Source organism: Chenopodium quinoa, unplaced genomic scaffold (assembly GCF_001683475.1).
Source record: "Chenopodium quinoa cultivar QQ74 unplaced genomic scaffold, ASM168347v1, whole genome shotgun sequence".
Classification (NCBI taxonomy): domain Eukaryota; kingdom Viridiplantae; phylum Streptophyta; class Magnoliopsida; order Caryophyllales; family Amaranthaceae; genus Chenopodium; species Chenopodium quinoa.
This window is the reverse complement of record NW_018744926.1, coordinates 230,974-246,248: the sequence shown is the minus strand read 5'-3', so window position 1 is coordinate 246,248 and position 15,275 is coordinate 230,974. Positions and strand designations below refer to the sequence as shown.

Genomic DNA, 15,275 nt, shown 5'->3' with positions numbered 1-15,275 from the left:
AAATAGCATTGCAATTAATGGTTATGTTTCTATAGTTTATCTCATATGAGAGACATATATAAAATATATATTTATTTCAAAGAATTATTTTATGTTGTACATCGCACAGAGCTTATCTAGTTTATAATAAACAAAAGTCTACTAGTTGATTGAATAAAGCAAGTAAAACAACACCACCTAATAAGCACCAACAACTCATTCCTAAACTAAACCACTGGTATTTAATTATTTAAACCTTAATGGGCTAGTGCTTGGATAATGATGATCCGCTAGATGATCGTATCAGTGGTGGTAGTAACTTTGGAGTTTGTTCCTCAGTTTTACATGCGGAGGCGTTGGCATGCATGTATGGCCCACAATGGGCTTTGGATCAAGGGTTTCTGTCTCTCATGGTTTTTACTGATTCCTATAATCTTGTTTCCCTGCTTTGTGGAGAGGGGCAAGGTAATGTCGCTTACATTTGGCTCATTCGGAGGATTTTACAACTTGGCTTAACCTTTCGGGTTTGTAGTATCCATAAGGCGGATCGTCAGCGCGTTCTTAGAGCTCACCTAATTGTAAGAGAAACGACAGTTAATTCTATTTGCTTTAGTATTAATATGTAATTTGTTTGTACCCTTTGTCAAAAAAATAAGTAAATAAAATAAACTTAATGAAGAATGTGAACTCTAGCTTGTGAGCGAAGCATAAGCATGCACATGCTAGCTCAATTAGAAAGACAAATTTCTACATCTTGAAAATGATACAACCAAAGTTATTTGTTTGATCATGTGCTTGGGGCTAGCCCCATTATCTCAACATGAGATATATAGGTGTATCTAAAAAGGACATATTTGTAAATAAGAGAAATTATATGAATTTCTTTTTATAAAAAAAATATATATATATTTTACTTTGTTTTCTTTTTCTTCTTACCCCATCTTTTTTTTATTCTCATCTTCTTCATGCTTCTTCCTCCTCCATAGAAGTTGGTGGTGAAGAAGACGTCGATTAAACTAAAGCCCTAACTATAAAGATTGAAAGAAGGGTAAGGTTAACCTAAAGGGTTAGGTCGTTCTCCATTGAAGCTCTTCCACTTCTCCATTGAAGTTCTTCTGTTTTTCGGATAAAAATCTTCAATGCTCCATTGAAGCCTTCTATTATAGTTTGAAAATACAGATATTTTTGACCAAATTACAAAATTAACCCAAGTTATTCACGAGAAATGAAAATTTTGCCCCTTTGAGATACATGATTGTTGAGAAACTTGTATTTTCTCATGAGCTTGTATTTTATAAGCACTAAGGTTAAAATAATATCCTTGGTTGTATGGTTGTACCTTAAGGTACAACTTATTTTGTATGTTTCACGAAAGTTTCAAATAGATGAAACAATTTTGACAGGATGTATATTTTTGCTTCATATACAACCATAGAAGAAGCTATAATTGTGTATAAAAGGGTGAGCTACATCTGCAACTAGTACAACAGGTGACTGCATCCTGGAGTAACATGCTCTGGTCACAAGTCTACCAGAGGTAATAGTGTAGTCCAAGTTCTTGCAATCAGTAACTGTCTTCATCTGTTTGTGGCCTTCTTAAGTAATAACGGAGACAATTAACTAAAACCTGCAAATATAACCGTATTAAGTTATAAACAAAATAATTTATAAAAAACAGATGTAAATATAAAAAAACAGTGAGAAAGCAAGGATTGGCATGCAATATACAATTAAGTTCACATCCATCTTCATGATAAAGGGGGGAAATATTACATACATGAACCCAGCAACAATTTATCATCATAATTAAACGGCAAACAATAGAGTGAATAGACTTACCTGAGACAGAGAACTGTTTAGTGCTGCCCCTCTGTAACTTACATGAAACTTGTCCTTTGCAACAAGTCCCTGTATGAAGGAATAAACAGTAATTACAAGCAGTCCAACAAAAAGCAATAAATCAGCGATTATGAATTTAGAAATGAATGAATACTTCTGTGTCAATTTCTGCCGATTCCACATCAACATTGATATCAGACATTATTTTGATGACTTCCATCAGCAGTCCAGACCTATCTGCTGTTTCTATGTAGAGCAAACTGTTAAACAACAAACAGCTTGTTAGAGATTGATAGAGTCTAAAATCTTCTCTTTTCAAAATTATATAACATAAAAATTAAGCAATTAACACAAAAAAGATGCACCACGTGTTATAATTTAACCTCTGTTCATTCTTTCAGATGCTTTCTACAACTTTTACTTGCCTTTTATTAGGTTTTACATTCATTATGATATTGTCATCTGTGTTCAAAGCAAGAAATTATTGATTTCAAAATAAAGCTCTTTAAGAAGCAATAAATCGATGATTTATATAAGAATAAAAGCTTCCTATCCATTGTTACCATGCTTTAATATGTATATTGTATTATAGAATTTTGTAAATATTGTCCCACCTGAACAGTCCCAAGCCCTGATAAACCCTCATGATCACTTTTTTCGCCAACAGGCAAGAGCACCCATCTCTCTTGTGTTGCTACGTGTTCACAAACCCTTATAGGAGCTGGTATCAAAATTTTGACCATGATAATGTGTTAAAAAATTACAACAAAAAACCTCGTGTTAGGACTTTAGTGAGGGCTTTACAAAGATGGAATCAATTGAAGGACTAATGGACCCAATTTGTTTACAGCTCAAGAATGTGTTGACTTAGAATATTGCATAATTTGTTGATGGCTAAACAGCTAGAAGTCCTTTTTACTTGTGTCTTGGGGCATAGAGCCCTCCAGAAACAGGTATCAACAGTTGATCAACAAACCAAATCAAGAATTTGAAACTTACACAATGTAGTATAAAAGAAAAGAAAGCAGGCTTAAGATAGATATGCAAAATTAAATAGATGTTCTAACCTCCTCTTAGGTCCATCCTCTTGAATGTGGATATGAGTTGCCACATCAACATCAGGCTGCAATATAATTCAGTAAAAGAAATAAATAATTGTTACAAATTTTCTTCAAAAGACTTCCTGTACATATTATTACAAAGATTTATTGCATGGTGAGCACAAATTATGTTGCACGGAAACGGATACGGGGACAAAAACAGGTACGGGTACGGGAACGGGATACGGCAAAATCAAAATTTTAAAATACGGGTACGGCATGGAATACGGCAAAAAAATACATATAAATCCATAAAATGTAAAGAAAAATTAAAAATAATTCATGAAAAAATAAATAAATAATAAATATAGTGAGTACCATTTAAAAAAAAAAAAAAAAAAAAAAAAAAAAAAAAAAGCAGAAAGTGCTCTCTATACACCTACTTGACTGCCAGTCTGCCATCTATAGTCACTGACTTCAAGAAAAAAAAAAAAAAACTAAAAAGAAAAGAAAACAAGTTCAAAGAAAGGAAAAAAACGAGAACTAGAAGCAGAGCAGAGAGAAGAAAGAGAAACAGTTACAAGTTAAAGCCTCGCCGGTCGCCGGTGTCGGGGTGGTCGCAGGTCTCTGGTCGCCGCAGACAACTAAATCAGGTCGCACCTCCCAGGGAATTGCCGTTTGCAATAGTTAGGATTTGTGAAAATTGGGGGAAATCGAAAATAAGGTTCGTAATTCACTAATTTGGGGTTTTAAAAAAAAAATGGCTGAGCTTCTAAGGGAACGTCAGAAATTGGGTTTTTCCGTACCCAAAACGTTTCCAACCATGACTCTAAATGTCCCTAAAATGACTTGGCATAACACTTTTGATGGGGACGGAATGGGGACGTATCCTAGGCGTCCCCGTACCATACCCGTCCCCGATACGTTTCGGGTACGGGAAACGACACTCCATCGGCGTACCCGTGCATCATTGAGCACAATTACATTCATATTCATCTATAATTGATTCTCTTTAAAGGAGTGTATCAGCAATGTTTATACTATGTGCATAGTCGCATACCCTTAGCCCCCTAAGGTACACATGTATTACAGCTAGAGCAAATTCAAAACTGCTCTTCCTTGCATGTATTAAGATCCTTTCCAGATAGAAGATAAGGAAACCTGGAATCCTCTGCCTATCAGAAATCACAAGAACGTCAAATGTAAGTTTATGCAGAAAACAGTGCACAAACACATAACAAACTCCTAGCATCACCACTTTATCCTTTATTTTAGAGCACAACTGGGGATCCTAACACCCACCCTCTTGCAAATGCCAAATGCACCCCCAGCTCAAGAAATGTTACACTTGATGCTGGAATTCAAATTACCAAATTAGTTGCTCCAGTTTTCTACTTTTCTAATCTAAGAAAGGCATAAGACACATAAGATACAAGAGTTTAGCAGGGGCAAGGGGAACTTTGCCATTAATTATGAACAAGAATGGTCCGGTGTAAGCAGAGATCGGCGGAAGTCCCATCCCATCAATCTTCAAGGAATGTATTTTTATATGACATTATGCAGGTGGTCCGTAACAACAGCTGATAGTCAGCTATTATTATGATCATAGCTCATCCTGCTCTACTGCCTTACATCTCATCGATAATGTATATTTTATAGCTAGCGTGACAGGTGCGGTAAAGAGGCTGAATTACATCATATATACATGTGATCTGCTGAACCCCCCCCCCCAAACAACAACAACAAAGCCTTAGTCCCAAAATGATTTGAGGTCGGCTAATATGAATCGTCATAAGGAATCGTACGATATAAAGAAATGGACATAACAAAACCATCATCTATAAGAGTTTGAAAAAAAAGGTGAGTAAACGAAAGAGCATTTAAGAAAAATTAAGGAAGTTTTACAAGGAAAATCAAGAATAAAATCCAAGAAAGTTTTAACGAGTGGTTACAACATTCAAGTTGAACACACAAGGTTTGAGAAAACTTTAGCAAAGGAAACAATGTAGTTCATAAAACATTGGTGAGCTAAAAACAAAATTAAAAGTGAAAATAAAATTAAATAGTATATATAATCAATTCACGTTGTTGACTTGAAATTTCTCCCTCCACACTGCCCTATCCAACACCATATTCGCCTCAATCCCCAAATCACTAATGTCACTCTCAATCACCCTCTTCCAAGTTTTCTTAGGTCTTCCCCTGTATCAATTTGCAATTCTTCTTCCTCTCGCGATCCCAACACTTTGCAATTCTTCAAGCCACCTTACCAGAGTGTCACTTGGTCTCCTTCTTACATGGCCAAACCATCTCAAGCAATTCTCCCTGATCTTGCACTTAATCGATGTAACCCCTACTTTGTTTCTTATTATTTCATTCCCTAACCGATCCTTTCCTGTATGACCACAGATCCATCGCAACACACGCATCCCCCCCCCCACCCCGGAAAAATAAAAAACAAAAATAAACTTTGCATTGCAACACGCCAACACTGTCCAAACAGTCCAACACCATTTCCGGTGGCTGATATGTTTGTCCATGCACGCAGTTCACATTCAAACAATCCATAAAGATATTCTGAACACAGAACAAAAGAGCTTGCTCAAATGTTTCCATGTATTTTTCTAAGAGGCTAAATAAATAGATAACATGCAAAATCTATTAATCACTGTCTTCTTTATTTGGTTTCACAAACATATGAGAGCAAGTGACTAAGGTTAGTAACCACAATTACTGTTTCCTGAATCCTTATAAATATGAAATAAGCACATGAGGTTTGAAGTGGAAAGATAATTCTTTAGGATTTATTATTTGGTCAAACTGGAATGCAAAAGGCATAGCTAATGTTAGTGAATACACAACACCCGCACCCCGACCCCTCTTTCTTCTGATGTAATCCTCTGTATATTTCCAAAAAACCTACACACAATGACAGTTCTTTGCACGCTTGTGCCTAGGAAAAAACACAAAGTAGTTTGAAATATTGCCAAGATGAGAGAGGTATTCAGGATGAACTGCTAAGCAACTGGAATGTACAAAGATGGAATTCGAAGGAAAGGAAATGGAAGAGGGGATAACTAATAATTGTATACACATTCCCTCCTCCCCCCGACCTCTCTCAACAGCCCTTATTCTATTAATATAACCTCCTATGTCTCCCTCTGGCCACTTCTCGGTTATAGGCCCTTAAACCCTAATGCCTAAGAAATAAGAATAACTGCACAAGTAGCTTGAAACCTTACTAAGCCTATCAATTGTAGCTTGCTTGTTTTTCCACCAATTGATATCCCACAGCATATTGCACCAAACCACTGTCCAACACTAGTTAATAAGTAGAGGTCAGTGATCCAACCTATAACTTAGTTGTATGTGTATGGATGAATAAATAGACTTTCTTGTAGAGACTAGAGGTTTAGGTTGTATTTGCACTTTTGCAGAAAGCTAAAACACATCTTATCTTTTGGGTTGTTAGGGGAATTTCTCATAATCCATTTTTTCTCCTAAAGTACATCTTATCTTCCAACCCATATTTCTCAACTAACTATATACATATTTAATAAATGTTGCATAAGACTAACATAGTTGCAATTTGCAAGAGATCAACCCAAGCCTGCAGTGTATATCACATATGGACGAAAGAAGCCCAATCCTGGCTAAGCTGGTATTCTGAGCTGGAAAGTCTGTTACAAGAGTTTGTTAGAGGAAGGGCAATTAAGTAATCAAGCGAGAATTTGTTATTTTTGTTAGCTGAGCTGGAGTTTGTTTTTGAGGGAATCTTGTAATAAATTTAATGTGGGGATGGGAAGGGAATTCATTCAGAAAGTTGATAGCAGAAACTTGGGAGAGAATTTCTTCCTCTCAAAAGAAGTTGTATTGAGAATACTCTGTTCTTCAATACAATCTATATTGGGCTATTTTCTTCTGTTATTTGCTTTGAATTCACTGTTTTGATTCTAATTTCTAGCACAATTACTAATTTTGTCCAATACTTTGATTTCAGTCAATTAAATAACGCTCTTACACAAGATAATAAATAATCAACCACAAAGTTTGGCCCAACAGGTCCTGAAATAGATGAAGTGATTGAAAAGAATAAAGAAAAGCAATACAGAAGCCTATCGCCCCGCCGACCATCAGATACGATGCTAACATAAAAGCTCAGCTACAAAACTAACAATATAAATATTAAAGAAAATTGGGAACCCCTCACCCCCTAAAAAAAATAAAAATAAAAGGCAACACACACATTAAGAATACAATGGGATCCTAGCTTGCCTACTAAAAATAGATTCCTGTAAGGTTTGTTGGTTTATAGACTAATAAACTCAAGCCCTGCATCAAAATTGGTATACAAAAGGATAAAAAGTATGGATATTTAGTAGATAAATCACTATTACCATCAGAGTCATTTAAATTATCACTTGATTGTAGTTGAGCTTAACTTTTAATCTTGACATGTCAAAAACATCATGTTTCACATTGTCAAGCTGAGAGGCACAATTTGAGGATGCAAATAAAATTGACAAACAAGTAACAGAAATAATGGAAAAGTTTAAAAAAAATTGCAGTTCCATGTTCATGTTAAATGAGTTCGTAGAATTAACAACAAGATTGCATTTACCACTTAGAAAGAGTAATCATGCTACTTTAAAAAAGAAAGAGAAGAGAGTTATTAAAAAAAAAAAAAAAAAAAAAAACAATCTACAAAAGGAAATCAATGTTTATCATTTCAAAGTAATCACCTTCTCCACTGGAGCTTTGACACCAAAAGCCTCTCCCATTGCAAGTCGTTCACTAGATTCCTAAGTAAACAAAAATATAAGTGAAAATTATAATGAAACAAGTTAAGACAGAGAACCAAAAGTACATTGCATAAAGGACCTGATAATGTGTCACTGTAACCCTAATAGTCTCAACTATTGTAGAAACACTATATTTTATGTTCAGAATTACAGTAAAACTTACTGGATGGTACTTCAGTAGATTGTCAATTATGGTAAGACGTATCTGTTCCAGCATATCAGGATCCTCAATTTTTCTCCCAGAATCTCTGCCATATCAAAATAAAATAACAAAAAATTATTAAATGGTGAAGTAATGAATAACACAAATAGTGCAGAGATCAAACAGAACTGAAACAGATCCAAAAGGTTGAATGTTGGACAAATGAGTAGCTAAGTATAACAGATAATTTTACAGTTCAAGGCAGGTCAGCACTGCAAAAGGCTTAACTGAAACAAAGACTTAGGGGTTGTTTGGTTACACAAAGAAAATGGGGGAAGTGGAAAATCATGGGAATTTGAAAATGCATGAGTTGTTTGGTTGACAATAAAAAGTGTAAATGAGGGAATTGCAAATTCATGGGAATTGTGACTTCCTACAAAACATGGGAAGTTAATTACCTAACCCCTCCTAGGTAAGTCAAACTTCCCATGATTTGCAACTTCCCTCATTCCAACAAAACAACTTTATACAATTCCCATGATTTTGATGTAGGAATTTAATTCCCATGAAATACTAATTCCTATGGGAAGTAATTTCCCATAGCAACCAAACGACACCTTAGTTTTAATTTTTTCCTGTACGTGGTTCAATAATAAATTATTTGCATTCCTTGTGATCATTCACTCTTGTTTCTTAACCAGCCATTCACATGCAAACTTATGAATTTTCAGAATGCATGATACAACCTGTAGGTCCAAATTCTAATCATTTTTATCACTACCTGTTAAACTTAAGATCCCAATTCTGAGTTGAAATAGTAAGCAAAACGACTTGGTGGATTGTATTAGTTAAAGTAATTAAGCTTCAACCTGAGCATTTTGTTCAGCAATTCCAAGTCATTCACGCAGTTTAGCCTAAACGTTGCATCATGTGCTTGCATAATTTTATTGCCTTGCTGAATAAAAAATTAAGTATTTTTCAAGAGGAAAAAAGAGCTTGTATCTAGACATAAGCACTCAACTAACATTTGTTAGACAACCATAAACATATGCTTGAACCCTTGTCCCCATCAAGAAATTTGCATCAATTGGAGATCAAAATATAAACCAGCATAAAATTAGTTTCATATGCATTAAGATGTATCAGTGATGTCACAGCAGTACCCAAAAAATATTTTCATCCATTGTTCTGTTTCATTTATTCTTTGACATACATTGAGCATTATGCAATTTTATCCTGCAACATTAGCCATAGCTAAAATAACATACTAAGGGTATCTTGTGCTCTTTAATATAAAAAGGGCTAGTAAAGATTCAGCGTCACTTTGTTACACACAAAAGCAGTAAGACAACTGAAAAATAATTCAGTCATAGTCATTTATGAACTTATGCATGCAGACTTGAAAGTGTAAAATTAAGTCTATAACTTATGGAGTAGACATCATCAATAATGCACAAATCAGGAATTGGTGAGCAATAACATACAATCTTGTTATGAATAATTTTGTTTGCTTGACAGCTCCTTCAGTAGTAACAATGCCCTTTGAGACATCTAAGCCTAAATCTTTCAATGCCTTCATCTGCAATGAGGTTCAAGGAAAATAGGTCAAAATAAATAAATAAAATAAAAAAGAAACATATAAAGGTAGCAACATGAGCAGCTTACAAGCCCTGATTATAAGTTAACTTGGCTTAAAAAAGCATCCCAAACTACATTGTACAAACCGTGTACAGATATATATTATCAGCTAATGCTTTTACTAGTTTCTTATTGCAGGCAATTTCACAAAATAAAGGTAGCACTAACAATGGTCTAGTTAAGAAATCTTTCCAGATAAATGTATGCTGCCAGTATGAAAATAAACTTCCCAAAGTAGGAGCTGCAAGAACGAAGATAAATAGCTCACTTCCATTTATTTCCATGAAAGCAGTCAACATAAGATCAGAATATCCTATAGTAAAGAATAAACCATCCAGTTTTTAATAGAAATAATTGTAAAGAAGATCAAACTACAAACTCAAAATCATACAGCTACCATTACAAACCAAAATAAAATCATTCATCAACACATTCTTTGAAGGTTAAAGAGGAGAAAGACCTATGTATCACTTCAACCTAGACCAAAGAACAAAGCATGTAATTTCACCGTGTCAATAAGAGCTCCAAGACGATCTCCAAAGCTGAGCTGCACAATTGTTGCAACTGGGTCTGAATCTTGATCAATTAGAACTACCGGCATTGGGATAGGATCAGAATCCAAATCAGACATCTGCAAAAGTAAGTCATTATATGGTTCAGATAAGAGAAAATACAATAAATCTTAAATAACCAGACTTATGACCCTCAAAGATTTAAAAGTACAAATGTATTATTAAATAAGTGCAACTCAGAACAAAAAATGACAGTAATCATCAAATTTGTGCCCATAAATCAGGATTATTCTACACTCTCAGCATTTATATATGGATGAAGCAAATACAATTTAAAATAGTCTATATAAGTAGACATAATTCTTTTTTGTATTCCCTGACATAAAATAAGAACAAAAGGGCCAAATAATCCAACAAATCCGCCCTCAAATACAGATTAGGTGCAAGAAGACTATTGCATTCAAACTATCTTGCAGTTAAAAGTGAAACTCGGAGGATAGAACGATAGAACTATATATAGATCTACACAATCTTAAAAAAACTTACCTAAACATAGGTGGGGCCGAGGGGGCAGAATCCAAGTGACATAAAGTTACTAAACCATAATACAGACTACTCAAACATATTCAGCTAGATCTGGAAGCAAGCATCCACCACGTCCCTTACATAAACATTGTAATATACTTCCTTCATTCTTTTTAGTTGACAAGTTTCGTTTATCACCTCAGTCAACGCATAAGTTTAGAAATTCATATTTTTATCAATAAATAAAATTTATAAAAAGTTGATAATTTGAAAATATATGTAGCAATGAATCTAACAAAATCCCATATGACTTTGTTTTATTAAAATTATAAATTAAAAGCTTGTCAAAGTAGAGACTGAGAATAGTGTCAAAAGTCAAAATATGTCGATTAATAAATGGACAGAGTAACTTTATCCACAAAACACCTCCCCACTCTCTAGGGAGGGTAGGATCGAAAGAAAATAGTAATGAGAAGATCTAGTTTTAGCTTGTAACAAGAGTCTCTCCTTCTCTCTCTCTCTCTCTCTCTCTCTCTCTAAAACATAAAAAATTAAAAATTTAAAAAAAAATCATGTGTTACACCCAATTATATGGCTGAGCCTAGTAATGTAAAGCTTGTCGCAAAAAATGTGATCCTATAACATTAAATCCTACCAAACTACCACACTTGAAACCAAAATGAAGATCCTCACAAGTCTTAATATTGACATGCAATGTTACTCTCCACAAGACTATAAAAAAAGTCATGATAATAGCATATTTAACTCTTTGAGTTCCACAATCAAGGAAACACAGAATATACAGTGGGATGAATGAACCCAGTACTCATTCTCCCACGCGACATGTTTTGTACAATCAATACACACTCGGTTGAAGATTGAATTATTATAAAAGGCTATATACTCTTAAAATACATTCAAATATCAAATACAAGTAATTCTTTTAACACAAAAAATTTTTCATTTGTTTAATATTTAGTTAGAATTTGATATATGTCAAGATTTACTTAATAACTTTATTTTATAAAAATAATATTCCCCAAAGAAATTTTCTATGATATATTTGTAAGTTATATCTCTCAAGCAATATATTTTTGACATAACCAATTCCCCTTAGAAAAGTATAAAATTTCCAGATAGTTTATATCGTAGCTGTGTCCATGGTATTGGTCAAGACACTCTTTTGACCGTGTCGGCGAATATTTTGGAATAGAGTGTCGGACACTTGTACGCTACACCCAATCTCGAGTCAGAGTAACATAGGTGCTAATAAACAAAACAAAAAAGAATTAAATTTGTTTAAAAAAATTTATTTGCATTGGTTGCTAACTAAGGAACGAAGCAAATGTGCCTCATACAAGTCATTTATTTTCTTATTTATAATAAAGCCATGGAAAAGATTCATTGGACACAATGAAGAGGTACATCAAGATGAACAAGAGTGTGTGTCTATATTATGGAACATCATGCAAAGAATGTTACCCAAGATAAAACACAAACTTAAACACTTAATAGCACCTTCGATTCAGTTTGAATAAATACATTTTCGATGAAAGTTGAAAAGAAAAGGAGAATGAGAGTGCCAGAGTAACAAAAAAAAATTAACAGTAAGGAAGAGGTAATAAAATGTCAGATTCACTTCCTTTCAAAATAAGTTCACTTCCGCCATTGGAAAATCTGTTTTTCACACAAATGAAAACAGAGAAAATCATAAAAAAAAAAAAAAATAAAAAATAAAAAAAAAAAAAATATTTACACCTAACCAAACACTCCCGTCATGTGTGTGAGATCAATCAAAAGTTAAAACATATAACATAGACTTCCTCCACTTCTGATTATACCGCGAAAATGCCAACAACAAAACCCCATTTCTTAAAATAAGGCAATTGAAAACAAAATGGAGCAGCAACTTACCAACGAACTAATAGCATTTGTGCTCTCGGGAGAAGCCTGCACTACATTCCTGCACCAAACCAAAAAAAAAAAAAAAAAAAAAAAAAAAAAAAAAAAAAAACTTAGCAAACAAATTAATCAAATATAATTGAAAAGAGTCATCAACAAATTGAAAATTAAAATAATAATCAATTACTTGTTCTACAATTATTATAAGTAGATAAAATATTCAAAACCTAAATTTCAATATCAAGAAATTTTAAAAAACCAAATACTGAAACAAACACTGCCACTTATATGACAGAAATTGAAAATGCAACGATAGCACTGCAATTTGAGCTTCAATTTTGTTGTTTTTCCTTGTAAAAAAAAAAATTAGATTAAAAAAAAAAACTTACGGTGTTTTGGAGATAGATAATCCAGAAAGCAGAAATTTAGACGAAATGAAGGAATTCTGATTGTTGTCAGCATGAAATCGAGAAATCTGAGGCGCAAAATGAAAGAAGCTTGTTCGACGAAGAGAGAGAGTAGGAGGAGTAAGGAAGGAGTTGGTAGCGGCAGCCATGGTTGATAGCTTTGACAATGGCGTCAGCCTCCGATGAGAAGGAAGGGGAGAGAGAGATGAGAGAGGGACAAGAAACGATAGATGAGTAAAGAGGAGTATAATATGGAGTGTGACGCAGCCTTAGCTTTCACTTGTTGGGGGTAGATTATCCTTTCTTTATGTCAAAAGGACAATTATGTGAATCATTATGAATGTGATGTTATATTGAATGGAAATTTCTTACCTCTGCCCATGTGACTCTCTAAATACCCAAAAATAATAATAATAATAATAATAATAATATTGAATGGAAATTTTGGTTTTAATAATTCTATTCATTCGATTAGGAATTATTCAATTACTTTGTGACTTGGGTGTTGTTTTGGGATGTTTTTGAGTAATTTTTTAATTTTTATATAGTGTGTTTGAATTATGTAAGTGTAGGTCGCCTACGTTAAAGCATGTGTGAATATACTTGGCACTCATAGGAAGTGGAATTGACATTACGATTAGGGACAAGGAAAGTAGGGAGCCGCCAACAAGTTTTTAAGGAACTTGTAAACCATTCACGAATCATAAAAAGGCAACCACGAATAAAGGGACAACGAAGGCAACAACGATTGACCCGTGAAGGTTACACCCCATTCATAATCCATGAGATTACTAACTCCATATGGTTCGGAACCACGAAAGGAGGATCGGGGATGATGGTACGAAGTGAGTCATGGAGTCACATTCGCCCGTGTTGGCCTCTACTCGATTCTTATAGTGAAAAGTGAATCCTGCGATCTCAAAGGCATACAAATAAAATATTCAATTTGCTCCAAACTATTATTACGCTAAATTGATTGAATATTAATGCAACATATAATTCTAAAATATCGTGACCACTTGATTAAACAATAAGATTAAAAAGGAACCTAAACCGGTCGTCCAAATTATCTTATTAGGCGTGATTTTCAATTACATATTCCCTTTAAACATGCAATATAGTGATCATAACAATAATAGAATAACATCAATATTGGAAGCAGTTCAACAATAATATCGTTAGTCAAATCAAATATAAAATAACCTAATCATGATGCTAGCAATATAAAAATAAAATAAGAGTAATTAACTTAATTAATTACTCACATTTCGCGTGTTCCTTTAAATTGCTACATCGTGAATAAACTGTTAGTAACTTCAATTAAAATATAAATCAAATTGAAAATTAAATTAAATAAAAGTAGAGTTGATTTGGTCCAAACCCTCAGTTATTTATACCTTTCACGCCTTGGTTTAAGGACGGAACCAGGGGTTTAGTATAGACTCCTTGGAGTGCTTAGGGGAATTATTATGGAAGAATAAGGAGGCTAGAAATTAGGTTAAAGAGGATTTTTGGTGTAAGGTGAGATAGAATGATTATTGGTGCTCCGAACTGCAGAAAGGGGGGTCCTATTTATAGGGAAAATGAGCAGGGGGAACACGTGGAACCCTAAAAAGATAAAAACCCTAAAAAATAATACCATGTCACGGAAAAGAACACCGTGACACGGTGACAGGCACCGTCAAACGGGGGAAGATCCCATGACACGGGGAAAAACTGAGTGACGCGGGAAATAATTAGGTTACGGGAAGTGAAAACGCGTTTAGGGATTACTTTTCATTTTAACCATCTATTTTGACGTACCATCAGTCCGTTTGCTTTCCCTTCCGTTTAAAGTGGCTGAATTGGTTTTTAACCATTTGAATTCTAGGGTAACTTCTTCAAAAAGTAACTGTTCGAATCCTTGGGAGGGAAATCCGGATTTACCGTTTTGCCCCCATAATTTTTGCCTTTAAATATAGGATGTTTGACTTCATTTTGTTACTCTGGAAATTTAAGAATTCTAGAGAGATGTAATACCCTAGAAATTCCTTTCTTTTAAAATACATGTGTTTGCCCTATTTAAAACTCAAAATAGGAAAAATCTAAGATGTTGTCAACACCGTGAAGACGGCTAAGGCAACTATCAAAGAAACACAGTGGAAGACTCTCCTTTAAAATATTTAAAATGATTCAACTTAAAAAGTCAACCAACGAAAGTAAAGTCAACCAAAGTAAAACAAAGTCAAACCTACAACTTGGAACCATTGTAGGCCCTACAAAACCAAATCAAATTCAAAACCTTTACAGTAGTCTCGCAACAATAATATCATAATATAATTAAAGCAATAACACATCATAAACATATGGAAACTGGCATGATTCGCTCTTCATTCATGCCCATCATGAATATGCTTCATCATCTGAAAAACTCCTCTCTACTTGCTTCCACTAATCTCCATTAGAAATGGGTCGTCATAGGGCCAAGGTAAAGACAAGGCCAATAAACA

The 15,275-nt window shown here is 34.1% G+C and overlaps 1 protein-coding gene across 1 annotated transcript; it reads right to left on the bottom strand.

The window, feature by feature from the left end:
* Window positions 1-1,181: 1,181 nt before the first annotated feature.
* Window positions 1,182-13,075, bottom strand: LOC110706176 (ACT domain-containing protein ACR12-like). Its single transcript, XM_021884077.1, has 10 exons — window positions 12,769-13,075; window positions 12,392-12,440; window positions 9,949-10,071; window positions 9,287-9,381; window positions 7,824-7,908; window positions 7,601-7,660; window positions 2,886-2,941; window positions 1,973-2,078; window positions 1,819-1,887; window positions 1,182-1,606 (listed from the first exon to the last, which is right to left on the bottom strand). The coding sequence occupies exons 1-10, from the start codon at window positions 12,933-12,935 to the stop codon at window positions 1,544-1,546; spliced, it is 873 nt and encodes a 290-aa protein (XP_021739769.1). The 5' UTR covers window positions 12,936-13,075; the 3' UTR covers window positions 1,182-1,543.
* Between the last annotated feature and the right edge of the window lie 2,200 nt (window positions 13,076-15,275).

Bases quoted from the DNA above. Each gene is read 5' to 3' on its own strand.
- LOC110706176 (XM_021884077.1), bottom strand. From the start codon at position 12,935: ATGGCTGCCGCTACCAACTCCTTCCTTACTCCTCCTACTCTCTCTCTT. The intron at 10,072-12,391 runs GTAAGTTGCTGC...TTACTTTTGCAG, and splicing joins CAAATGCTATTAGTTCGTTG to ATGTCTGATTTGGATTCTGA. The intron at 9,382-9,948 runs GTGAAATTACAT...ACCTCATTGCAG, and splicing joins TTGGAGCTCTTATTGACACG to ATGAAGGCATTGAAAGATTT.